This window comes from Lepisma saccharinum, chromosome 14 (genome assembly GCF_977018435.1).
Source record: "Lepisma saccharinum chromosome 14, izLepSacc3.1, whole genome shotgun sequence".
NCBI lineage: Eukaryota > Metazoa > Arthropoda > Insecta > Zygentoma > Lepismatidae > Lepisma > Lepisma saccharinum.
Genome location: NC_139242.1, coordinates 45,134,732 through 45,161,597, shown reverse-complemented (window position 1 = coordinate 45,161,597; position 26,866 = coordinate 45,134,732). Strand labels below are relative to the sequence as shown.

General features: G+C 38.4%; 1 protein-coding gene across 1 annotated transcript in view; it reads left to right on the top strand.

Moving 5' to 3' along the window:
• The first annotated feature begins 778 nt into the window (after positions 1-778).
• The window catches only part of LOC145998838 (nucleolar protein 11), a 41,341-nt gene continuing 15,253 nt past the window's right edge, over positions 779-26,866 (top strand). Inside the window, exons 1-4 of the mRNA XM_083135506.1 lie at positions 779-995; positions 8,114-8,278; positions 10,517-10,729; positions 12,759-12,918. Of these exons, the coding sequence (XP_082991632.1) occupies positions 864-995; positions 8,114-8,278; positions 10,517-10,729; positions 12,759-12,918 (670 nt within the window). The 5' untranslated portion in view covers positions 779-863. The remainder of the gene's footprint in view (positions 996-8,113; positions 8,279-10,516; positions 10,730-12,758; positions 12,919-26,866) is intronic.

Below are 26,866 nucleotides of genomic sequence, written 5' to 3'. Positions count from 1 at the left end.
TAGTTTTTACCTTTCGGACAGAGCCAGTGAAATATTCATTGAAAAGCAAAATAAACCTATGTTAGATTCAATTAACAAAATGTAAAGTTCGTGAATATATGCACATTATTATAAATAGTAGTGTGCATAAATCTTCTTTGGTACTGCCATACAAAGCCGTATGATCGCAATATAATCCGTGCCTTCCTGTAAGTTCGGTGGAAATAAATAAACAAGTGGTATTAGTACTCGTACAAGATAAGTCTTTTTTTGGGGGGGGGGTCCGGAACCCTCTAAATACGTCCTTGTTTATGTTGCATTAAGCAGGGGTTCGAAGAAATCCACACTTTACATGGTACGCGAAGTATTTTTCCCTGACTTTCTATTAATTTAATATCAGTGAATGCATTTTATTGCATAAAAGCAACTCACAATGTGTTACGAATTCATTCTTCATCGTTAGAACATTTTTCCCGACAAAAAAAAAACAAACGAAATTAACATTCGTAAGCATAGTTGCCAATGGAGGGTCTAGCTCTTCCTGCCGTAAAGTGGGATCCATGAGTATTACCCTGCAAATTGTCCATGACTATTTTCATTATTTTTTCTCTTACATCCTATGTGTTTTTAAGCGATGGATTCTTATGTATGCTGGTGCAGAAGTTGTCAACAGCTTGTTTTGAGTTTTCTTTTAATTCTTGAAGCTCTTATTGGATCAAATAAGGTGCACGAACATGGTGCATGGCTTCATCCGCGACCTTTGCGGAGAGGCGGAGTTGGCTCACACACCGGACTAATCTGTGCACAGGACGTGAGGAAGGGGGACTATATGTAATCTGTGGTATACATGTGTTTTCCGTAAGATTGACTTCCAGTCTAAGAAAATGGCAAACTTTCGAGTGAAATTTATGCTATGCCCACTGATTGAGCATCGAGCACTTCTAGGAATTACTAAAGATGCTTCACCAGAATGTGTGGTAGTCACTTTAGGAAAAAATATGATATTACGGTATAGGGTAAGTATTGAATCATGCGAATTCAACCGACATATACTGATATTCGAAACACCCAGTCCTTTACTGGTGAATTGTTTTTTTCGATGTGTGAACCATGTTTTTCAAAATTCGGCATGAGTTTACAAACAGGACCACACTCCAATTTCTATGTAATTTCGCATACTCACTAATTGAGACCTCCTAATCACGAATCTGTATCTAATAATTGACGGTCAAGCATGGAAATTGTAAAATAACGTGTAGAAGTTGTAGAATAACCTTGTTAAATACCACGATGATTCTCCATACAAAGCAATTGATAACCATGTTTCTTTCTCATTTCTTGTCGCACAACAGTTTTCCTACATTGTGTTCCGACGTCAGGCGAGGAATGCCTACAAGGTTAGGTTCCATGGTAAGAATTGACAATATAGAGAAAGTCTGTAATTTTGTTAATTTTCGGTGTACTAACTAATTTTGGCCTAATCACGAATCTGTTGTAAAAAACCGGGGGTCACGTCTGGAAATTTGGAAAAAAGCCGATTGAATATAACTTCTTCGTTTCGTCAGTATTTGACATTTGTACTTACCCATCTGGGTACTACTTTACTATACATGAGACACCTATCAATGATTTATTTCACAATTTTTTACATTGCTAACGTACTATTCTGCATTGCGGAACAATTCTTTAGGTGAAATAATGAATTTCTAACGAAAATAATGTCTATTTCTTACATTAACGAGTACTTACTGTTGTTCCTTATTTCGGTACTACTTTACTATACCAGAGATACCTATCAATGATTTATTTTGCAATTTTTTACATTGCTAACGTACTATTCTGCATTGCGGAACAATTCTTTAGGTGAAATAATGAATTTCTAACGAAAATAATGTATATTTCTTACATTAACGAGTACTTACTGTTGTTCCTTATTTCGGTACTACTTTACTATACCAGAGATACCTATCAATGATTTATTTTGCAATTTTTTACATTGCTAACGTACTATTCTGCATTGCGGAACAATTCTTTAGGTGAAATAATGAATTTCTAACGAAAATAATGTCTATTTCTTACATTAACGAGTACTTACTGTTGTTCCTTATTTCGGTACTACTTTACTATACCAGAGATACCTATCAATCATTTATTTTGCAATTTTTTACATTGCTAACGTACTATTCAGCTTTGCGGAACATTTATTTATGTGAAATAATGAATTTCTAACGAAAATAATGTCTATTTCTTACATTAACGAGTACTTACTGTTGTACCTTATTTCCCACAAACCATCCACGGGTAGCCCCAAAAACCATTGACATTAGGGTAACAGTAGTATAAGCCAGAGACACATTAAACTCGTTTGTTTTCAAATAAAAATCATTGCTACTTACCTCATATGCATAACGGAAGATTTTTCAAGCTGGGGATCACTTTTTTCCATGAAAAAAGCGTTATTTTTAACATTATAATCATTTATTGGTCGTTGCTAATTCGGCGGGCAAATTTTGACTCACGTTGTCTATCGTCAGCTGATGTGCAGTGTTTCAAAACTTATGAACCGATAAATGCCACACAAACTATTCACAAAAGGTTTTTAAGCGAAAATTGAGGCTGCATGGTCCTTATCTGCATGGTGATTGCTTCTTTGCGTTCGCAATGCACGATCGTGGGGCGGCACCCGGCATCTCTTCGGGTAAGTACCTTTTTATTTTTACACTTACTGTTCACGATAGCCCCACTGTCCATTCACGAGGTCAAGGTATGCCTACGAGGTTAGGTTAGGTTCCATTAGCACTCATTTCACCCCTAAATATGTGCATCATCTAAAAAATACCTCAGTACGTTCAATTGCGCATATCCGGACAACATCGGTTTTTCTCGATTTACTCCTTGAGGAAATGGATTTACGTTGTTGAATTCCTTATAAAATAAGCTTTCCAACGATATATGACACGTATTCCTTATGAAAAGGACGTAAACTAGAGTCTTACCTTACATTGGAAAAAAAACCCGCTTACACGTCATCTTGTCAAACTTCCGCGTGGTTGCTACACTGTGAGGGGGTTACATAACCGAACGCACGGAACATTTGATTCACGTTGTCGACTATAATGGCAGCACGAGCTATCGTACGACGGATATGCATGATTGACGAAAAATACCTTATTTACAGGTAAAATACGTTGCACGAATCTAAAAAACAATGCCTACTAGGTTAGGTTCCATTAGCACTCCTTTCGTTCAATTTAGCATATACGGACAATACGGAACGTATTGTGCTCTCGTATAGAAAGCAAATGGCGGCAGCAGCAATAGCGCGTCAGAAATAGATTTTCGTAAAACCACATGCATTCGCATTAAAATGGATCAAAACTACATTCCCGAACATCAACAACGGTACAGAAAATGATTTGTGTTTCTCCTGTAAATTTCAAGAAATCTGTCTTTGGTATAGTAAAGTGTTACCCTTATTTCCACACAATATGGCGATTGCTTACCCGTTCATTGCACGTTGTGCCAGTGTTTTGTCGATTTGGAGTGTGAATGCAGTTTTGCAACCCTGTTCACCGAAAAATACCTAAATTTAAAAAAAACATTTCACGAAATTTTTTCACCAAAAGAATTGAATTTTTGACATAAAGAGTAATTATTAAACCATTGACGTTAGCAACAAACCATCCACGGGTAGCCCCAAAAAACACTGACGTTAGCCCAAAAATTCACGATAGCCCCACGAACCATCACTGGGACGAGGTATCCCTACTAGGTTAGCTTAGGCCTGTTAGGTAGGTTCCATTAGCACTGCTTTCATTCAATTTAGCATATACGGACAACATCAACAACGCTATAGGAAATGATTTGCGTAAGTACTTTCTCCTGTAAATTTGAAGAAATCCGTCTCGGGTATAGTAAAGTGTTACGCCTATCTGCTTCGCAGAACATTCCTTAAGGTGTATTAACATTTTTTTGATTAAAGTAATTGCAATTTTACTTCTTTCTCGTAGTCTCTTCTCTTGCCTGAGACACAATATGGTGCATACACCTTCCTACACAATCGCGCGTCGTGCTTGTGTTTTTTCGATTTTCATTTGTTATGCAGTGTTTCAACCTTCGGAACCCAAGAAATACCAGTGAACAACGCTCATCTGATCCATTTTTTTTTTTTTTTAACTTTTTCGCATTGTTTTACGAAGAAAATTGAAATGTTTCATGGCGATATCCGTGAATGATTTTTGGGGCTTTCCGTCCCAAAATCGGTGGGAAATTTAAACTAAAAAATTATTTTAGTTTGAAATTTTTGAGTCCAAATTTCCCACCGATTCCGGGCTCCGCCCCTGGGGTAATTGACCTGCCGTGGTTCCACTCCAGCTCCCCGTCTTTCTCTATAGAGTCCCTGTTAAGGGCATGTTAGAAATTGGCCGGAGTCACCTGGCCCCAAATGAGCCCCAAACTTTTAAATTTGAAAAAATCCATTTCCAGGATACGGGAAACTTACCTGAATTTCACCACGCATCCATGACACGTCATATTAGGCATATACCCACAGCCCATTCCTTCTAACGAGTAGCTTACATTCACTGCTACATTTTCAACATTCCTTTCCTTCCTTCACGATCCCGTGTTAAATTAAAAAATCCACTGGATTTTACACACCCGGTACAAATTTCACCATGCATCCACGACATGTCATGTTTCTAACTTTCGTTGCAAACACAGACAGTTCGAAACACTGGATACCCAATGAACAAAACACAATCACGATGCGTGATGATGTACAAAGGTGTACGCGCCAAATGCTATTGTCCATCGGAGAATTAATTTACAACAAAGAACATGAATTTCCACTATGAAACATTCCCACATCACACAAAACACCTCCCTGATGTTAGACAATGCTACAGAATAAGTAGTTTCTTCTGTAAAAATGAAGAAATGTGTCCGAACAATAGTAAACTAGTACCATTTATTGTTCGTTGCTAATTTGCTTTCGTTACACACAATATGGCGGGCAAATCTTGACTCACGTTGTCTATTGTCAGCTAATATGCAGTGTTTCCAAACTTTTAACCGAAAAATACCACACAAACTATTCACAGAAGGTTTTTAAGCGAAAATTGATCCACAAACCATTCACGGAAGGTTACGTTAGGTTCAGTTAGGTTAGGCAAACAGAAAATTAAATTGGAAAAAAAAGACCCGCTTACACGTCATCTTGTAAAACTACCGCGTGTTTGCTAGACTAACAGGGGGTTACATAATCGAACGCACGGAACATTTGATTCACGTAGTCGACGGTAATGGTGGCAAGAGCTATCGTGCATCGGAGATACATTAATGTCGAAAAATACATGATTTACCAGCCAAATAAGTTCAGGCTCATGTTTGCGTCCACGTTGTGAATGCGTGTGCTTCGCTCATTTCCGTTTGGGGTGGTGACTGGTTTAAAAAAACAGGTTCGAAAAACTTATAGATAGTGTGAAATTAGTTTATCCCAAGTAACAATTTAGTGCATCGTTGAAAACCCTTATTGTTCACTTGTTTCCAGACTGCTGCATTTCTTTTGGTAAGTACTTACTTGTTTTTCCTTCTTTCCGGTTTCTGTTCACGATAGCCCCAGGAGCCATTTACGGGGATCAGGTATGCCTACGAGGTTAGGTTAGATTCCATTAGCACTCTATTCATCGAAAAATTCCCTCCGTACAGCACATTCGGTTTAGCCTGAGCTCTGGCATGCGCAAAGCAGGAAAGGTTTGTAGTCTGCAGAAGACGTCACGTGACTCATAGGAGCAGTGTTGCAATATGCAGATGTTACAATTCTACTAGACATGAAACTGGCAATGGCTATACACTGTTGTGTCATAAAAAGTACTTACGAATCTAAAGTAGCACGCTGTCCTTCATGATCATGAAATTCGTCAATTGTTCTATGAATAACACACTTGTCATGTTCGTCCACATCACTTTTAAATTTCTTTCATCTGCCTGGTTTGTTAGGCGTTACTAATCCCTTCTCAGTTACTTTGTAGTGATATTTTCGTTTCAAAGTACTTACTGACATATCAGTAGATGCGGAACACCCTTTTGCACTTGTTTCACGTTAAACGCAAGACTATTGTCAGATTCTTTCTTTGTTAATTTCTCAACTCTGACTATGAATCACTTTGCTTTCTCCAATATTCAGTCCAGTTTTCACCCCAGCTTCCATTGAATAAAACACCCTAAGCAACACAACAATCACCTTACTCCTGGTAACAGGACCCTCCCCCCTGGAGAGGGAGGATGTCTCTTTCGCTGAGGGGGTTTCACCGACAAAAAGAATCCTCTGTCATTCTTTTCCTTGAACTATCACCTCAAACTGTCGGTTCTTTAAAATATATATAAATGCAGTAAGTATCGAACACACCTACCAATAAGCTCTGAAGTCAGATTATGGATATAGGTAATTGCTAAGGCAGTTAGCAACTCTGCTCTCAGTGGAACTCTCGGACGCTGACGGCAGGCTTCTGCGCAGCTGAAGGTCAGAGCTCAAGCTAAACCAAATGGCCTGTACGTTCAATTCTGCATATCCGGACATTAACGGTTTTTCTCTATTTCCTCCTACATGTTGTTTTCCCTCGCATCAGGACTGACGTTTTTTTTTTTTAATTCCTTATACAATAAGCTTTCCAATGATATATGACACATATTCCTTAGAAAAAGCATCTAATATAGGCTCTGGCCCAAGTTCCTTTTGTTTTATTGCGATTTCATCATGCTACGAATACAATATTTACATGGTTCGATTTCGATGTACGTCTGTTAACACATACTGCGGAGTTTTAGCAATTACTTAAGATTTTGTTCAATATATGCTTTCGTGGTTAGATTAGGCAGGTTAGGTTTGGTTCCCTTAGCATTAAAATAAAGTCCCTAAATGCATTCTACTAAGGTTCCGATTTACTTCTACATTCATTCACACGCTTCTACGATATTTACTGTCGCTTGTCGACTGAGAATATCTTGTCCATGAGAAGTGCGTAAGGTAATTTTCAAGTTGATTTTTCAACATAAATAACTTTTTTAGAGTCCAAACAGTGCTCATTACCTTATGGAAGGTTCAAATTTCGTGTGACAATGATTTCCGTAATTCTACGATAATTAGTCTTTGTGCTAGGAGAAATCATAAAACAATCAGAACCGTTACCGAGGGAGAGTTTAATTGAAAGGCTCGAGTTCCGATTGTTGAATTGCGAATTTTACATGGTGCACAGGCATTTTGTACGTGGGTCGATTTCTAATTATGTCTATTATTCAATATCGCCCGAGTGGGCACTGCTACTAAAAAATGAAACCCTGGGTGTATTAAGAGAATGAATATCTCCATGTTGCAAGTGGAAGCATTTTTTTATATTGATAGTTCTCTATAAAATTTGGAAAAAAATCCTGGTCATCCTTATCAACCCCTTGCCTGATTTTTTTTTCTTTTCAATTACGGTTGGTTCTGTAAGAATCCAATGAACAAAAAAAGTTTTCCTTATATGTATGAACATAATTTTTTAACGTGAGATCTGAGAAACGAGAGCAAAACCAAACCTGGATCCCTAACCTAAGAATTACCCTACGATACCATTTAGGAAAGAAAATAATGAGGCACGTCATTGCATTACATGTACTGGGATCAGTGATCTAGTGTAAATGCTAAACACTTTCATTGCTAGGTTAGGCAGGTCAAGTTCAGGGCTCTTGGCATTAAAATAATGTTCTCAACACCTGTTCACGCAACATCCGGTCTCAAGTGCAAAATCCCCTTAAAGACTTGCATGAAAATCCACCAGAACTAATCATTTTCAGTATTCTGAAGCACTGTCAAACTTGTGAAAGATCATTAAACATTCAGAACCATTACCATTTCCTGCTCTGGTTAATTCAATTAAAATTCTATGTTTGTTACTGTTGATTGACTTCCATATGCTGCAGAATTGAAATTTAGTACAGGAAGCAGTGCCGTACAGACAGAATTACAGATTGCCTCCATTCATTTGGCAGTTTTGTGCTGTAAATGTCCATTGCACATTCGAATTTGTCATTATTAAATTTGTTTTTATTGCCTTCCAGATCAATGATTAAATATATTTTTATTATCTTCCAGATCAATGACCAGAAACAAGTGAACAGTTGGAGTAGCAGGTTTAAGTTAACATCACCAGCAGTGTATGATGCTTTTAATGACAAATATGTAGCTGTATTTAATAATAACCAACTCAGAATGTGGACTAAAGATGATAATGAACTGGATAAACTCAAGATTTACAATGTAAGCTTTTCTTCCTTTTTCTCAAGCATATATACTTTACATTAACAATAACACAACACACAAACTCTTGCATTGTGATCAAATTTGTACACAATTTATAATTGCCATGACTTAACTAAGAAGTCTATTGTGATTTCCATCATGAATGAAGAATCATTCTTAACCTATTTTCTTATGAAGTCTTTATAGGATATTGATAAATCTAGCAAGTAGAAGTTTTTTAAAATTAATTAGTTATAGTAGTTTAGTTCTTTACATCCACACACTTCTTTCTTTACTTTTGTATAAAATCAGTCACTGTTGTTGATGCTAGTTTGTGTTTGTTGATATTTGTGCAAACTTTAGGATCATTGTAGCAGTTGAAAAAATTGAATTAAATTTCATTTCATTTTCTTTCAATTAGGGATGGGCCGATATGAAATTTTGGCAGATACCGATAAAGTACCGATACCGATAAAATACCGATACCGATAACCGATATTCTACCGATCCGATATAAAATTAGATATGGTACTTGAAGAACATGAAATGTTCCTTGATCTCCTTAACAAATGTGTGTTTCGAGGTGACTGCAGTGCAAAAGAAGTTGAATATTTAGACAATTACTTTTTTAGAAAGTAGGGCATCGAGATTGTCCATAAAAATTACAACAAAATGGCAGAATTTTGCACTAAATTATAAGATATTTATCGATATATCGGATTGATAAAATAATCGGTAATTTTACCGATAAACCGATATACCAATATGCCTATATCGGCCGATACCGATAGAGTACCGATTAATCGGTCCCATCCCTAATTTCAATTAAATCATAGGACAAGTTGACAAATTCCATTTTTAAACATAGAAACAACACTAAAAATTCTTGAAATTGCATCATGCAAATTCAACCATATAAAGAGATATTTAAACTGTGATGTCCTAGATTTTGAGCATTTTTCATATTTAAGTACTTCACCATGAGAGAAGTAGCTATTTTTTTTTTTTGTGGCATCGTTGTTGAATTTTTAAAAAAGTAAGTTATTACTTCAGTGTAATAAATTTCAATATTTTATATAAATGTAAACAAGCATTTATTTCTTGCATTGGTAACATTTCAACATAAACTATAGAACAATTTTCAACTACACTTAGCACAATTGTAGGTACTGTATTTTAAAAGATTTGTTTTACTTGCTATGAAAGCACTTCAAAAACTTCAACTCTCTACAACAAATATTTCTCATGCACTGATTTTTAAAATAACATATCTGCACATTTAAAAAGCCTGTTCTGTAAAATTGATATCGATTAGAAAATAAGGACAGCTTTTGACAAACATACAATACTCATATTGCATTGTAATTCAAGTGCATCATATCTATATAAATGAACCTCAGACAGCTGCAATGATTCGTATAGAGTTGTACAGGGTGTTGAAAAAAGAACTTAACAAAAACAAACTAACATATTTGGAAGTTAGCTTGCATATTTGTTAGTTCTCAGACTGCAGTAGACTGTATTATGCAAATATGGCACCCTGTAGCCTTCCAACGAAGGACCTTCCTGGTGAAGGAATATTACGAGAACAACAGCAGCCTTGAAAAAACAAAGTGCATTCTGCACCAGGTATGGGGTGAAAGTGAGACCAACACGTCAATTGCCAATTTGATTGGGCTGGCCTTTGTGGCATGTGCTATGATGTCAGAGGTTCCGGGTTCGAATCCTAGCCTGGGCATGGGCGTTCTTTAAGTGTCCCTTCATCACTTTCATCATAAAACACTCATCCTCGTCTTTGTGATTAGTTAAAAGTGGCAGAAATCGGAAGTAAAGTTAACCAAATCAATCAAACCAATTTGATAGTGAAGTTCATATGAACTGGAAATGCAACAGATGAGCTTATTTTGTGGCTAATTTTATATATAGACTTAATCACGTGATTATTATCTGTGAGGGGTCTCACATGGAACGCATCATTTCATACATTTCATTAGTTCTAATGTAATTTTCATTTTGAATGAACTGAATATATGCTTCAGTTTTCATTGGAAAATAATGACAATTTCTTTACATCAAATCTTTTTTTTTACACCCTCTACATATGTGTACCAGCTGTCCACCAAATTATCTCATATGAAGGTGTGGATCAAAGTAAAATTTCATTTTACGTGCCCTTTTTATGTTTCATGTATTTTATTTATGTAGTATGTGCTTTCATATTTAACATTTTATGTATTTTTTTTCCTTTGCCCCTAGTTCAGTCAGCCAATTCACAGCTTGTTGCCCAGATCCTCAGAGGAATTGCTAGTGGTGTACCAGAATGGGTATGTGGAGCCTATTAGTATCGCTCTTCAACAGCGTAAGGAGGAGAAACTCCCCTTAATAAGAAAGTATGAAGCACTTGAAGAATGTTATATAGTAACGAACAAGGGAACTATGTATGCTGTATATTTCACAAAAACAAAAAAGGTAAATACACAAAATAAGTGCAAATATTGCCACTGCAGCATTGCAGTCACAATGGTTTGCGAGATGTTTGTTGATTCTTTGGCGAGGCATGCTTGCCATGTGCAAACATTCACAGTGTTTATGCTTTGTGTTGTGTGTTTATAATGTTTAAGAGAATCAAGAAGCCTGCCACATGTGAAATGCAGCTTGTAACCAGTTTCTTGAATGCCAGTAAACATGAAACCAGGGGACGAAGGCTGACTGCAGAAAAAATTTAGTATATACCAGTTGGACATTTTTACAACCATGCAAAGTTTCATTGAAAACAGGCTAATACTTCTTGTGCAAAAAAAATATATATATACACAATGTATAATGGCAGTGTTGCTAGCTTACAGAAAATATTCTGGAATTTCAATAGTAACAATGGATATGTTGTTTTGTAATTTGAGTATGTCATACGTTTATATGTATACTAATGAACAAGAAATACAGAACTGAAATATCATGTGTAGTTTTCAAGAAATGGCATGTTAATTGCAGCCATGTATGTGATCTGAGCAAATTTCGAACTTTGGGTCTCTGCCCTCATGTACCCCTTGATCCCTCACTGTCGCATGTTGTTAAATTGTTGCTTTTTGCACATTACTGTATTACATGTAATTTCTTTTTTTAATTTTTTTTTTAGAAAAAAGCATTGGTTTAGGAGTAACAGCCTTTTTTATAAATCTATCCCATAGTATTACAAGGGTAACAAGAAAGCACTATTTCAATCTACGCTTGTTAATAATAGTACCAATGGATATATTGTTTGGTAATTCGAGTATGTCATACCTTCGTATGTATACTAATAAACAAAAAAGACAGAACTGTAGTTTTCAAGAAATGTCATGTTAATTGTTGCCACATGGTGCTGGGATGGATATGCAGTTGAGACTGCATTACACATAAGTCAGTTGTGCATAATTCTGTTTTATGCGTAAATTACTGTAGGTCCCAGCAAAATATAATTTAAAACCATATTAATTAAACCTTACGTGTACGTAATTCGGTGTTGCACATACTAATTTTCATGAAATACACTTGATATGTATGTAATGAAGCTACAATTCTGCCACAGAAGTATGCATTTCTTGTTACAAAAACACAATACAGGTTCCAAATATGAAACTGGAGAGGTGCGCATGGTGGTGGTCGGTCTCGAGTTGCGAGAAAGACTAGTGCGGTATGGTGGTGTGCCAGAGAAGGCAAGGAGAGGTGGCGCACTGCATGAAATCAGGAGGAAGATTTGCCGCAATTAGTGAGATGAATTTTCTTTTGTACGTAATCACAACACGAAAGTACACACGTTAAAAAGATGCCAATAGCTGACATTTGCCGTGTTCCATAATAAAAACAAAACAGCGGTTCCTTCAGTGAAAATTTTCAGTTGCTACTGGTCAGCCATGGAGAAAAGGAAGAGGGTTACACTCTTGGCCAGAAAGTAAAATTTATGTGGGAAGTGGATGCTAATCCACATAAATTCAATAATTTAACAATTTGTGAATTTTCTTACAGTGACAAGAATATTATGAGGGATTCATTGTTAACATTAAAAGTGAAAAGATGTTTGTTCAGTATCAAAAATTCTAGTGCACTAAAACTATAGAATTTCAGTATCAAAGTGTTCACTAATAAAGTTTTAAATGTAATGTATTAAGAATCAAACTTTTAGATTCGTTAATTTACCACTTTATGACAGAAACAACATGTATTATACTGTATCGTGTTCCTCAAAATAGATACAAGAACAGTATTTTAGTAATGATATGACATGGTATCTAAATCTGATTTGTGAGTAATTCTCAGTTACACACATTATTTTCTCTTCACCATAACATACGTATATTATTAATAATCTTGCACATTAGAATATATATTTCACCTTTTCGTAGAGAAAATGAAATAGTTTTTGTTGAATGATTAATTACATGTTGTAGAAAACATTGATAGATTACCCCCAGAGGGTAGGATGAACTATGAATTTACATTTGCTTTGTTTTTCTTTCAGAACACCTTTGTGTATAGGATTCCATTAAGCAAAGACTTCAATGTGGTGACAAATAACATAGCCATAACATGTTTGTCATGGCCGCAAAAGGAAGATGCACCCCATCTAGTTGGAAAACTTGTCTTTAAGGAGCCCGATGCAAACTTTGTTATAACATTATGTAAGTTGTAGAGTGCTCTTATGTTCTTATGTGAGTCTTCACACATCCACTGTGATCTTCAAAAAGAAATCCAAGAATATTATTCTAGCCAACCTCCGTGGCAGAGTGGTGGCAATTAGCCAAAAAGTTGCGGGTTGTACACTACGGAATACAGTTTTGAAAGGGTTTATTTCAATAGAATAATGGCAGAGCATTTGTATTGAGTGCCATGGCCCCAAGTTCAGTTGTCACAAGTTTTTTTGTAAGTTATATTGGATGTCATTTGATATGTAAGAAAAGTAAACTATTGTATATGATAAGGTAATGTATGTATTTGTGAGAAGCTTGTTTGAATATGAGCAGGAAGGATGCCCATTCAGGGTGAATTTTACAGTTGGTTCAGTCACATGACAGAGCTGCGATGCTACATTGATGATTTGTCAACAAATGTTTCAGGGCAGTCAGATAACTTTTGGAGAAGTGTAAATACGAATATCTGGTGCAGCGTGTTTGTTTGTTTTTGTTACATGTCAAACTGGTGTTTGTTTGTTTTTGTTACATGTCAAACTGATCATCCTGTAAAGGATCCTTTTGATCACATAAGCTATTTCATATACAGGAAAACCTCGTTAATACGATATTGGTTAATACGAAGTACCCTTTAATCCGAAGTTCTTCCCATTCCCCAGCCGATAAGATAGGATTTATAATGTATTTCAGTACGGATAAATCTAAATACGGATAATTTTTAATACGAAGTTGTTTACAAGACCCTTCCGCTAAACTGGTTTCGCTTAATTCGAAGTAGACACCTGCGTAAGTCGACAAAAGAAGATCGAATGTGGAGAGAGCTTGGACGTTATTTTAACTTGACCTTGACATGTTTCCTTGTCCTAAGAGCTGCTGACAACTCGAGGGAAGCAGCCCGAAATGCCCGCTGGACATTGACATTCTTTGTCAATGTGCATGGGAGGTCAAGCTCTTTCCCCGCTGAATGCGCCACCTTGGAAATATTCACCAGTGCTAGATGAGAAATGCGAGATAAGATCGCACGAATGTTCCAAAATACAAGACGCGTGGCGTCTGGAATTCTCACCCATCTGTCTAGCTCTGAGCTCGAGATACAGCAATTTCCCGTGAACGAGCAACTTTTGGCCTGGTAGCCAACAACTTCCGGTAACCACTTTCATTAAAAGCGTGTTCTTTGTGCCCTGTAGAACTTCATAAAAAAAAAGGAAACTGTTACAGATAATCAAAGCCGCATAGGCCAACTAAAGATCGTCAACCCGCTTAATGCGTTGCCATCTAGGTTTCCCGCAAAAGTTGACATCGATCTTACGTATGTTGCAACTTCAGTTTCCCGCTTCATACGTTTCCCAACTGTGCCGGTCATAAAATTTGCCAAAACGGTGTTTTGTTGTCTGAGTGACTTCTCCCCTTTATCTATCAGCAAACGGGGGGGGGGGGGGTCCATTGCTAATTGTTTCGGCCACGATTTTCTTGCTCATGTGCGCACAAGGGCTCCTTTCCCTTGGCATCTAAAAAAAAAAAAAAAAAAAAACAGTTCTGAGTACCTTCTTTAAAACGAACAAAAACCGCATGATAAGTAAAAGAAAAGTAAACCCCTTCCTTCTCCTACAACAGGTCATTATCCACCACTGGTGTGCATGGCAATGTGATAATTGCAGAATTCAGGTCCCTCTTTCTTGTTTGAATGCAGCTGTCTGGATAGGAAATATTGCCCGTATTATTGTCTGATGCATGGTAAAAGGTAATGCAAGGTCATTTTTTTTTCACACTGCTGATAAAAGTTCGGTCTTGGACAACTGCGTTATCTTTAAAATGCCGATGATTTCCCTTCTGCCACCTGCTGCTCTAACTTCCAGCCGGTGTAACGGGGAGTTTGGACTCCGTAGAAAACTGACTGTACAGTCAATTTTCTACAGAGAAAAATGACTGCCCTTTTCAGTTCCCGTCAATTAAGCAGGGGGTAAAATATCCCCGTAGAAAAATGACTGCCTGTCAATTCCCACTTAAAAGAGGGGGTACAAATTCCCCGTAGAAAAGTGACTGCCCAATTAAATCCTGCTTATATTAGGAGGGGGTACAATTTCCCCGTAGAAAAGTGACTGCCCCTTTAAATCCTGCTAATATTAGGAGGGGGTATAATTTCCCCGTAGAAAAGTGACTGCCCCATTATATCCTGCTTATATTAGGAGGGGGTACAAATTCCCCGTAGAAAAGTGACTGCCCTATTAAATACTGCTTATATTAGGAGGGGGTACAATTTCCCCGTAGAAAAGTGACTGCCCCCTTATATCCTGCTAATATTAGGAGGGGGTACAATTTCCCCGTAGAAAAGTGACTGCCCTATTAAATCCTGCTAATATTAGAAGGGGGTACAATTTCCCCGTAGAAAAGTGACTGCCCCTTTAAATGCTGATTATATTAGGAGGGGGTATAATTTCCCCGTAGAAAAGTGACTGCCCCCTTATATCCTGCTTATATTAGGAGGGGGTACAAATTCCCCGTAGAAAAGTGACTGCCCTATTAAATACTGCTTATATTAGGAGGGGGTACAATTTCCCCGTAGAAAAGTGACTGCCCCCTTACATCCTGCTAATATTAGGAGGGGGTACAATTTCCCCGTAGAAAAGTGACTGCCCTATTAAATCCTGCTAATATTAGAAGGGGGTACAATTTCCCCGTAGAAAAGTGACTGCCCCCTTATATCCTGCTTATATTAGGAGGGGATATAATTTCCCCCTAGAAAAGTGACTGCCGTTAAAATCCTGCTTATATTAGGAGGGGGTATAATTTCCCCGTAGAAAAGTGACTGCCCATTTAAATCCTGCTTATATTAGGAGGGGATATAATTTCCCCGTAGAAAATTGACTGCCCAATTAAATCCTGCTTATATTAGGAGGGGGTACAATTTCCCCGTAGAAAAGTGACTGCCCCTTTAAATCCTGCTTATATTAGGAGGGGGTACAATTTCCCCGTAGAAAAGTGACTGCCCCTTTAAATCCTGCTTATATTAGGAGGGGGTACAATTTCCCCGTAGAAAAGTGACTGCCCCCTTATATCCTGCTTATATTAGGAGGGGTACAAATTCCCCGTAGAAAAGTGACTGCCCCCTTATATCCTGCTTATATTACGAGGGGGTACAATTTCCCCGTAGAAAAGTGACTGCCCCATATATCCTGCTTATATTAGGAGGGGGTACAATTTCCCCGTAGAAAAGTGACTGCCCTATTAAATCCTGCTAATATTAGAAAAGGGTACAATTTCCCTGTAGAAAAGTGACTCCCCCTTATATCCTGCTTATATTAGGAGGGGGTACAAATTCCCCGTAGAAAAGTGACTGCCCCCTTAAAACCTGCTTACATTAGGAGGGGGTATAATTTCCCCGTAGAAAAGTGACTGCCCTATTAAATCCTGCTAATATTAGAAGGGGGTACAAATTCCCCGTAGAAAAGTGACTGCCCCCTTTATTCCTGCTTATATTAGGAGGGGGTATAATTTCCCCGTAGAAAAGTGACTGCCCCTCTAAATCCTGCTTATATTAGGAGGGGGTATAATTTCCCCCTAGAAAAGTGACTGCCCTATTAAATCCTGCTAATATGAGAAGGGGGTACAATTTCCCCGTAGAAAAGTGACTGCCCACTTAAATCCTGCTTATATTAGGAGGGGGTACAATTTCCCCGTAGAAAAGTGACTGCCCTATTAAATCCTGCTTATATTAGGAGGGGGTACAATTTCCCCGTAGAAAAGTGACTGGCCTATTAAATCCTGCTAATATCAGAATAGGGTACAATTTCCCTGTAGAAAAGTGACTGCCCCCTTATATCCTGCTTATATTAGGAGGGGGTACAAATTCCCCGTAGAAAAGTGACTGCCCCATTAAATCCTGCTTATATTAGGAGGGGGTAAAATTTCCCCGTAGAAAAGTGACTGCCCCCTTAAAACCTGCTTACATTAGGAGGGGGTATAATTTCCCCGTAGAAAAGTGACTGCCCTATTAAATCCTGCTAATATTAGAAGGGGGTACAATTTCCCCGTAGAAAAGTGACTGCCCCCTTATATCCTGCTTATATTAGGAGGGGGTACAAATTCCCCATAGAAAAGTGACTGCCCCCTTTATTCCTGCTTATATTAGGAGGGGGTATAATTTCCCCGTAGAAAAGTGACTGCCCCTTTAAATCCTGCTTATATTAGGAGGGGGTATAATTTCCCCGTAGAAAAGTGACTGCCCTATTAAATCCTGCTAATATGAGAAGGGGGTACAATTTCCCCGTAGAAAAGTGACTGCCCTATTAAATCCTGCTAATGTGCGAAGGGGGTACAATTTCCCCGTAGAAAAGTGACTGCCCCCTTATATCCTGCTTATGTTAGGAGGGGGTATAATTTCCCCGTAGAAATGTGACTGCCCCTTTAAATCCTACTTATATTAGGAGGGGGTATAATTTCCCCGTAGAAAAGTGACTGCCCCCTTATATCCTGCTTATATTACGAGGGGGTACAATTTCCCCGTAGAAAATTGACTGCCCAATTAAATCCTGCTTATATTAGGAGGGGGTACAATTTCCCCGTAGAAAAGTGACTGCCCCTTTAAATCCTGCTTATATTAGGAGGGGGTACAATTTCCCCGTAGAAAAGTGACTACCCCCTTATATCCTGCTTATATTAGGAGGGGGTACAAATTCCCCATAGAAAAGTGACTGCCCCCTGAAATCCTGCTTATATTAAAAGGGGGTTACAATTTCCCCGTAGAAAAGTGACTGCCCCCTTATATCCTGCTTATATTAGGAGGGGGTACAATTTCCCCGTAGAAAAGTGACTGCCCTATTAAATCCTGCTAATATTAGAAAAGGGTACAATTTCCCCGTAGAAAAGTGACTGCCCCCTTATATCCTGCTTATATTAGGAGGGGGTACAATTTCCCCGTAGAAAAGTGACTGCCCCCTTATATCCTGCTTATATTAGGAGGGGGTACAATTTCCCCGTAGAAAAGTGACTGTCCCCTTATATCCTGCTTATATTACGAGGGGTACAATTTCCCCGTAGAAAAGTGACTGCCCCCATATATCCTGCTTATATTAGGAGGGGGTACAATTTCCCCGTAGAAAAGTGACTGCCCTATTAAATCCTGCTAATATTAGAAAAGGGTACAATTTCCCCATAGAAAAGTGACTCCCCCTTATATCCTGCTTATATTAGGAGGGGGTACAAATTCCCCGTAGAAAAGTGACTGCCCCCTTAAAACCTGCTTACATTAGGAGGGGGTATAATTTCCCCGTAGAAAAGTGACTGCCCTATTAAATCCTGCTAATATTAGAAGGGGGTACAAATTCCCCGTAGAAAAGTGACTGCCCCCTTTATTCCTGCTTATATTAGGAGGGGGTATAATTTCCCCGTAGAAAAGTGACTGCCCCTTTAAATCCTGCTTATATTAGGAGGGAGTATAATTTCCCCCTAGAAAAGTGACTGCCCTATTAAATCCTGCTAATATGAGAAGGGGGTACAATTTCCCCGTAGAAAAGTGACTGCCCCCTTAAATCCTGCTTATATTAGGAGGGGGTACAATTTCCCCGTAGAAAAGTGACTGCCCTATTAAATCCTGCTTATATTAGGAGGGGGTACAATTTCCCCGTAGAAAAGTGACTGGCCTATTAAATCCTGCTAATATCAGAATAGGGTACAATTTCCCTGTAGAAAAGTGACTGCCCCCTTATATCCTGCTTATATTAGGAGGGGGTACAAATTCCCCGTAGAAAAGTGACTGCCCCCTTAAATCCTGCTTATATTAGGAGGGGGTAAAATTTAACCGTAGAAAAGTGACTGCCCCCTTAAAACCTGCTAATATGAGAAGGGGGTACAATTTCCCCGTAGAAAAGTGACTGCCCCCTTATATCCTGCTTATATTAGGAAGGGGAAAAAATTCCCCGTAGAAAAGTTACTGCCCCCTTAAATCCTGCTTATATTAGGAGGGGGTATAATTTCCCCGTAGAAAAGTGACTGCCCCTTTAAATCCTGCTTATATTAGGAGGGGGTATAATTTCCCCGTAGAAAAGTGACTGCCCTATTAAATCCTGCTAATATGAGAAGGGGGTACAATTTCCCCGTAGAAAAGTGACTGCCCCCTTATATCCAGCTTATATTAGGAGGGGGTATAATTTCCCCGTAGAAAAGTGACTGCCCTATTAAATCCTGCTAATATGAGAAGGGGGTACAATTTCCCCGTAGAAAAGTGACTGCCCCCTTAAATTGTGCTTATATTAGGAGGGGGTATAATTTCCCCGTAGAAAAGTGACTGCCCTATTAAATCCTGCTAATATGAGAAGGGGGTACAATTTCCCCGTAGAAAAGTGACTGCCCTATTAAATCCTGCTAATGTGAGAAGGGGGTACAATTTCCCCGTAGAAAAGTGACTGCCCCCTTATATCCTGCTTATGTTAGGAGGGGGTATAATTTCCCCGTAGAAATGTGACTGCCCCTTTAAATCCTACTTATATTAGGAGGGGGTATAATTTCCCCGTAGAAAAGTGACTGCCCTATTAAATCCTGCTAATATGAGAAGGGGGTACAATTTCCCCGTAGAAAAGTGACTGCCCCCTTAAGTCCTGCTAATATTAGGAGGGGGTACAAATTCCCCGTAGAAAAGTAACTGCCTCCTTAAATTCTGCTTATATTAGGAGGGGGTATAATTTTCCCGTAGAAAAGTGACTGCCCCCTTAAATCCTGCTTATATTATCAGGGGGTACAATTTCCCCGTAGAAAAGTGACTGCCCCCTTAAATCCTGCTTATATTAGGAGGGGGTATAATTTTCCCGTAGAAAAGTGACTGCCCCATTAAATCCTGCTAATATTAGAAGGGGGTACAATTTCCCCGTAGAAAAGTGACTGCCCCTTTTATCTTTAATATATATGGAGGGGGTACAAATTTCCCCCTAGAAAAGTTACTGTTCTAATAATTAGTTCTTACATGAGAAATTCCATACCAAATGCTACGGAGAAAAGTTGCTGCTTACTTAATTTACTTCACAAAACAGTAGGGAAATTAGATGTACTATATTGTCGTATAAAGCCTTTATAACTCTGTTATCTGGCTCATCATTGACTTAATTATTACGTACAACTTTCTCATTTGAATGTTCAGCAAAACATTTGAATGAGTCTACCATTTGAGTAGGGTGATAAAGGTGTCCTGGGTTCAATACCCGCTGGAGGCACATAGTAATTCGGATCCAACTTTAAACTGTGGGTACATTCTTGATTGGACTTAGTGTGCATAAATTAAAACGCTAACTCAATCAATCCATCAATCAAGACATTTGAATTGCATTTTCTTGAAACATTTTGGACAACAAATTTGTACACAATGTGTGTGTGTACTGTCACAAATAAATAGGTTTCTCATCATAAAAATACTTCTTATATAATCTATGCATAACTAACAAAAAGTAAAACACTTTGTCCCTTGTGGTAATTATATTTATTTGAAAAGCACGACGAGAGCCCGTAGAAGCGATATTTTAACATGGAAATATTTTATAACTTGTAAAATATAATTGAAAGTGGTTGCTTCCACATATCCGTAGTAACTCTCGAATTTAAAAATTACATTGATGCATTTTATGATAGAACCTTTGATCAATTTTTAAAATGATCGAATACACACGTTATTCGTGTTATGAGGTTGATAAATCATAATTTTGTTACACAGAAACATATATTACATATAAACATACTTACACACACCAACATAGTTATGTACACACTAATCATATTTTCATAGGAACAAATAACAAGATACATCTACACACAGACTATAGTTTTAATTGTAACATTTTGATCAGAATCAATACGATTCAGAAACACAAGGAGTACACAAGTCAAATAAAACAATTGTTTTAACTTCAAAAAAATTGAACAAAAAAATAATATACAATGCATATAGCATGAGAATTATGATTTATCACTTTTCACTAAATATGTATTTCAATAATGCTGTAGTGCATTTTAATATAATATGTGATGTATTTCAATTTATACAAAAACTTTATCAAATACAGACATTTATAATTTCGTTGTGGTTTGCAACTAACCTATTACATATTATTCACCATGTTTAACACATGAAGGAGTCAGTGGATGATATTCTTAAGCCACATGTTTGATTTTTATGTTGTTGTTGTTGAACATACCATCATGCACAATAAGCAACCCACTGTCCAAAAAGTGCGAGACATTGTCATTTTTCTTTTCGAATGGCAGTATAATATGTACAGTCTTAGAAAAAAATACCTGGGCCACGGGACGTAGAATTCCGTAACGTCTTAAAGCCTGTTGTTTATGCAACCCAAATAACAAAATATTCGCTTAAGTTTGTCTGGTGATTCTGAGTTCTCGGGAAGGATTGAGCTTTGATAGCATGAGTCACATGACTCGTGCCCCAGCCACAACAAACAGCTGGGTGCTACGATGCCTCCAGAAGAAAATTTCAGGAACTGGTTTCTTGACAAGAGCAGCTCGTAAGGAAATACTATTCTTTCAAGTGATATTAGAGTCATTGTCAAGAAGGTTCGCTGAAATGATGGTTCTCATCACAGACCACATGCCACACGTTAATTGTTTAAGTCCAGTTCATGCACTGGACCTACAGATTAAAATGGGATCCGAACCAAATGCCTCTCTATTTGGTATTGAATTCGGAAGCCTTTCATTACATGGCGAAGACGTTACTACTACGACATCAGAGAGGCAATGGAACCCCTTGAGAAAGAGATAAGCGAAAATTGCTACGTGACAAACCATATTTGCCCGTAAATTTTAAAAATAAGACAATATTTTGTACTGACAGTTTCGAACCGTGGGAGAGGCATATATTTTTTTGTACCATCGTCCATTTCACGAGTTTATAATTCTTGCTCACCGACAAGAGTAACGCGAGTGGTAGAAGAAAAGCGAAGTAAAATAACTGAAACAGAAATAAAAGGAAAAAGCTAAATAAATTTTATTGATAATATTCTGCAGTCACTTGAGTTGTATTCACGGGATGCTATCTTTAAAGAAATCCGTGGTCTCTTCCTTGTCTTTTTCGCTTTCTTTGTGCTCTTGCTTCCCCCGTCACGATTGGTCTAAAACTAATTAATGCGACGTTAATTAAACAATCCAAACAACGAAACAATGCACAATCAACTGCACAAAACAACATTCCAAATGTTTTCGAATCGGAAAACAATTGAGATGCTGTAAAATGACTTAAGATGCAGTAATAAAGTGGGAATTCGGTACCGTATAGAATTAAATCGGTAGAGATGTTCGATTTGATTGGATGTTTGTTATTTAGATTTGCTATTCTTTCACTTTTGGCAAATAGCGACGATGAAGACGAGTGATGCTATGATGAAATTGATGAAGGGACACTTATCAAGGACACCCACGCCCAAGTCGAGATTCTAACCAGGGACCCATTGCATCGTAGCGCGCTGTGCTAACCACTCCTCCATGGAGTGGACATTATACCATATTTTGTGTGCTCAATTGGGATCAATCAATGGAATGAATAGGCATATTATATGATTAATAAATTCATATCATAATACCACGTCATATTATTCGGCACGAAGTAACATCAGAGACATTCAATCTTGCATTTTTGCCTTTCAACTAATTCTTTGAATTCAGGTTAATCACAACAATAAGATAAATTATGAAGCCAAATGATAGTGAATGTGGGATATTATTACGAATTACCTGACAGAAACAACATTAAGCAGGCTCGGTGGTCAAGCTCATTAAGTGATTGACATTCGATATTGTCGCCAAAGTTCCCGGGTTTGAGTACCGTCCTTGTCGGGGGTGTTTGACTATTTCGTCATCAATTTCATGTAATGGTCACTCGTCCTTATCGTCGCGATCATCGAACAGGGAATAAAAATTATAAAAATAAATACGATGGTTGTTGAGTTGGTGTTTTTTAAGTCCACTTTATGCACAGTAAGGCTAATCGGGACTGGACCTACAGTTTCAAGTGGGATCCGAACCACTTGTGCCTCCACCTGGTATCGAACCCGGGACCCCTTGATTACAAGGCGACGACGCTACCACTGCGCCATCGGGGAGGCCCTAATAAATACGATGGAAGAGTACTTATTTCATCTCTCACGAAATCTCCTACAAAACCGGAATATATAAAATACATGTATATTCATTCACATACATTTTCGATTTCTATATTTAACTAATCGAGACCGAGAACGGAAGAGCAATTTTCAATTCGACAAACCGAGAGACGGAGAAACTGTCAAGTCTCGTTTCTTCTTGGCACCTCCGTAATCGAGTTGTTCTGTTTGTCATTGGCTTTGTATTGGCAATTATTGTCATTATTCTTCCCCTGCAGGTAAACCATAACGATGAATTATGATGAAATGAAGCAGATAAAAGAGCAAGAACAAGAAAGTCATGCCTGTTCGGGACTCCTTATGTAACGAGATTTGAAATTCTGGTGAAGGCGTCCGTGTTTTGCTTGGTTTTCTCTTTCCTCTACTTCTCTTATATTATCATACATGTATAATAAAAATGGATCTGATACGATATGTTGCGATTCATAATTGTGCTGGTTAGATGCTACAGATGTGAACTCCAACCTGCAACATATTATTCCCTTTTGTTTCGTATCTGGTTGAACATGAAATTTTCTTACACTGTGACAATTTCTTTCTTAGTTTTGGTTTGGTGCACAGATATGCTAATCTGGACTCGACCTTCAGTTTAAAGTGGGATACTAAACACTATGTGCATCCACCGTGTATCAAACCCGGGATCCACTGATTACAAGGCGACGACGTTATCACTACGCCATCGAGGAGGCCCCATGACAAAATGTTATTCACTCGATCTCTACCATAATTTATTTCAGCATTTACATTTTCGTTTTCTTCTTCTTTTTCCTTTTGTTAACTACTCTTATACAACTTTTTTTCCGTCTTCGAATTTCTTTTTGTTTCAGGAAAAAATATTACATGCAGGCTGTATAAAAATCCCCCGTTCAAATAGATAAAACGTTCACTCTCGAGAACTAATTTACATGTTTATCACTAACGTAACCATTAGGAAGGAAACTATAGAAATGTTAACTGATATAACTGCAGATGAAACAATACTTACAGCCACTAACGAAATATCTATTCTTGTGTAGCCTCACAGACAACAAGTATATGGTGAGTCATTCACTCTTGCTGACTACGGGCGAAGGTCACTGAACTAAAGGGTGGTGGCAAGCAAGCAGGCTTCTGGTCTACCAAAGATGAGGTCACGTGTTCCAGTTATCAATGGCGTACGAAATAAGGAGGAACACAGCTATCTGACGTATGTTTTGGTCCCGTCATTGCACGTAGAACACTTTATCGTCGTGGCCTTGAAGTTCCCTCAGGGCACTCCTACGTAAAGGCTTCTCAGCTAGAAGGATATCTTCCCCATTGAGTGGAGGAAAAGTGGGTGCGTATAGAGGTCCTTCAACTTTCGTATTCTTTTTCATTTCAGAACCCGTGCTGTATCGTCGACTTAATTCAATCTATCCGATGTAGGTTTTAGGTTCTGTTTCTGTTCGGTTATTTCACGTTGTCTTCCTGCTTATGTTATTCGCGACGAAGGTTCTGGATTCGATAATCTGGACAATAACGGGATTGTGTTGGTTGGTTGATTGGTGTCTTAAGTCCACTTTATGTCCTGTTAGGCTAAACGTGAATGGACCTATAGTTTAAAGGGGGATCCGAACCACTATGTTCCTCCACCGAGTATCGAACCCGGGATCCCTTAATTACAAGGCGCCCACGATCCCACTGCGCCATCGGGGATTGTGTTCGAAACGAATGAATCAAATTTGAGTGATATGATATGCAACCATTGGAAGACTATTGAAAGAAAAGCTATGGGAACCTGGCAGTTTTTCTACTGCAGACAGGAAACCATAAACATGGAAGAGAAGCTTATATTCTATGAAACCTGACGCTATGTGCTCGAATACTGGCTAAATATAATCCATAGAGGCATAGCAACGTTAAACAACCTCTTATATGATACATATAGGTTTAAAAAGGTCGAAATACAAAGATTGTGTGCGCCTTACTGATGGCGTAGTGGTAAGGCCTTGTAATCAAGGGGTCTGGGGTACGATACCAGGTGATCGCACATAGTGGTTCGGATCCCACTTTAAACTGTATGCACTTCAGATTAGTCTATCTGTGCCGGTGACTCAGTCGGTAACGCGTCTGACTACCATGCTATAGGCCCCGGGTTCGATTCCCGGCCGGTTCTAACGTTGGAAGCGGCCCCAGCGCCCACCCAGCGTCGAATGACATGGGTACCTGGGGGAAACCCTGGGGGTAAAGGCGGTCAGGGGTGTGATGCTGATCACATCACCCCCACTCACGAACGAATCAAGAAAGTGTTGGGCGGCGTGATGCTGATCACATCACCCCCACTTACGAACGAATCAAGAAAGTGTTGGGCGGCGTGATGCTGATCACATCACCCCCACTCACGAACGAATCAAGAAAGTGTGGGGCGTTACCCCCACACCCCCTATACGCCTTCATGGCGTAGCGCCAAGCACAGGTGAGAACTTTACCTTTTTTTTTTGCATAAAGTGGACTTACAACAAAATTTAAACTTGCGATAAAGATTATGATAAGGTATTAAAGAATTGGGTCTAACACATTTTTTTATTGTTTACCAATGACATTGTTAACTAATATTCTTAATTTCAGTTTCAAGATGAAATCAGCTACGAAATAAAAGGAGTGGGTTCATATTTCTGTTACAAAATTCCACTTTTGTAGTAGACCTGTGCCACACTAACTTGTGACAATAAACAAATCTGAGACACTTTCAAAGTATTAAATTGCTATCTACGTATTTGGGAAACATCTTTCAATATAATACTTTTTTTTGGACGCGTCAAATCATAGTATTTAATTCCTGTTTTAGCAGCTTTAAGAAACCTGATTTTGGGGGGGGGGGTTATAAATGCCCTTTCTGCTCCCGTCAAGTTACGCCTATGACAAACAGGAATTCAAAGTAAAAGACTGTCCCGACTAATTCGGGAGACACGTCTGATAGATTTACAATTGGGGAAATCATAATTAAGCGTGTAGTTGAAAACAACCTATTTTCATATATTGCATGCAGCTCTACTTTTTCTGCAATGTGGATCAAGAACTGGGGACGTGGAGAAGCACAACACTCCACATAACCAATAGTCACGTGACCGTCTTTGCTTTCCTGTCATGTTGAAGTTCGCGTGGAACACATTTCTCGGTGTTCAGACAGGCAAAATCACCCGATCACCGAAGGGTGCAATATGTGTTGCCTACCCTCCTGCATTACTTGCTCCTATTAAAGCCTTATGGGGAAGAACTTTTTTCCATGACTGTACATCACTGAAGTTTTTGGCTCTCCAACCAGGTGGTCATCTGTGTAGTGATATAGTCATAAGCCACACTTTCCCGCTACGTAGGCTGTACATGCACCGTTAGAAAACATGGATTTTGGAGACAATAATGAAGGAAGTGACGAGTCACATCTTTTTGATAGTAATAGTGGAAATTTCTGGCACCCGTCAGCTAGCAGTTCAGTGTGGAACTCATCCTTCTGTACGTGTAATTATGAAATAGAGTTGTGGTTATGTTCGCTGTGGCTTGTGACTATCCGTTGAAAGTTTATATGCTGCATAAAACATTGATTACTACAATCCTCTGATCACATTAACTAAATATAAAGTATATTTTCTTTCAAGCTAGTAAATATCTATGTCAAACGTGATTAATTAAGGTAGACGTCCCATTAACTTGAGCCGACCAGCTGAAGCATTGCCACAAAAATCCACACTTTCAAGGAAAAGGCAGCTGAATCGCCCACGATAGAACAGAGAGAAAGCAAAATGGAGACGTAATAGCGGATGCGA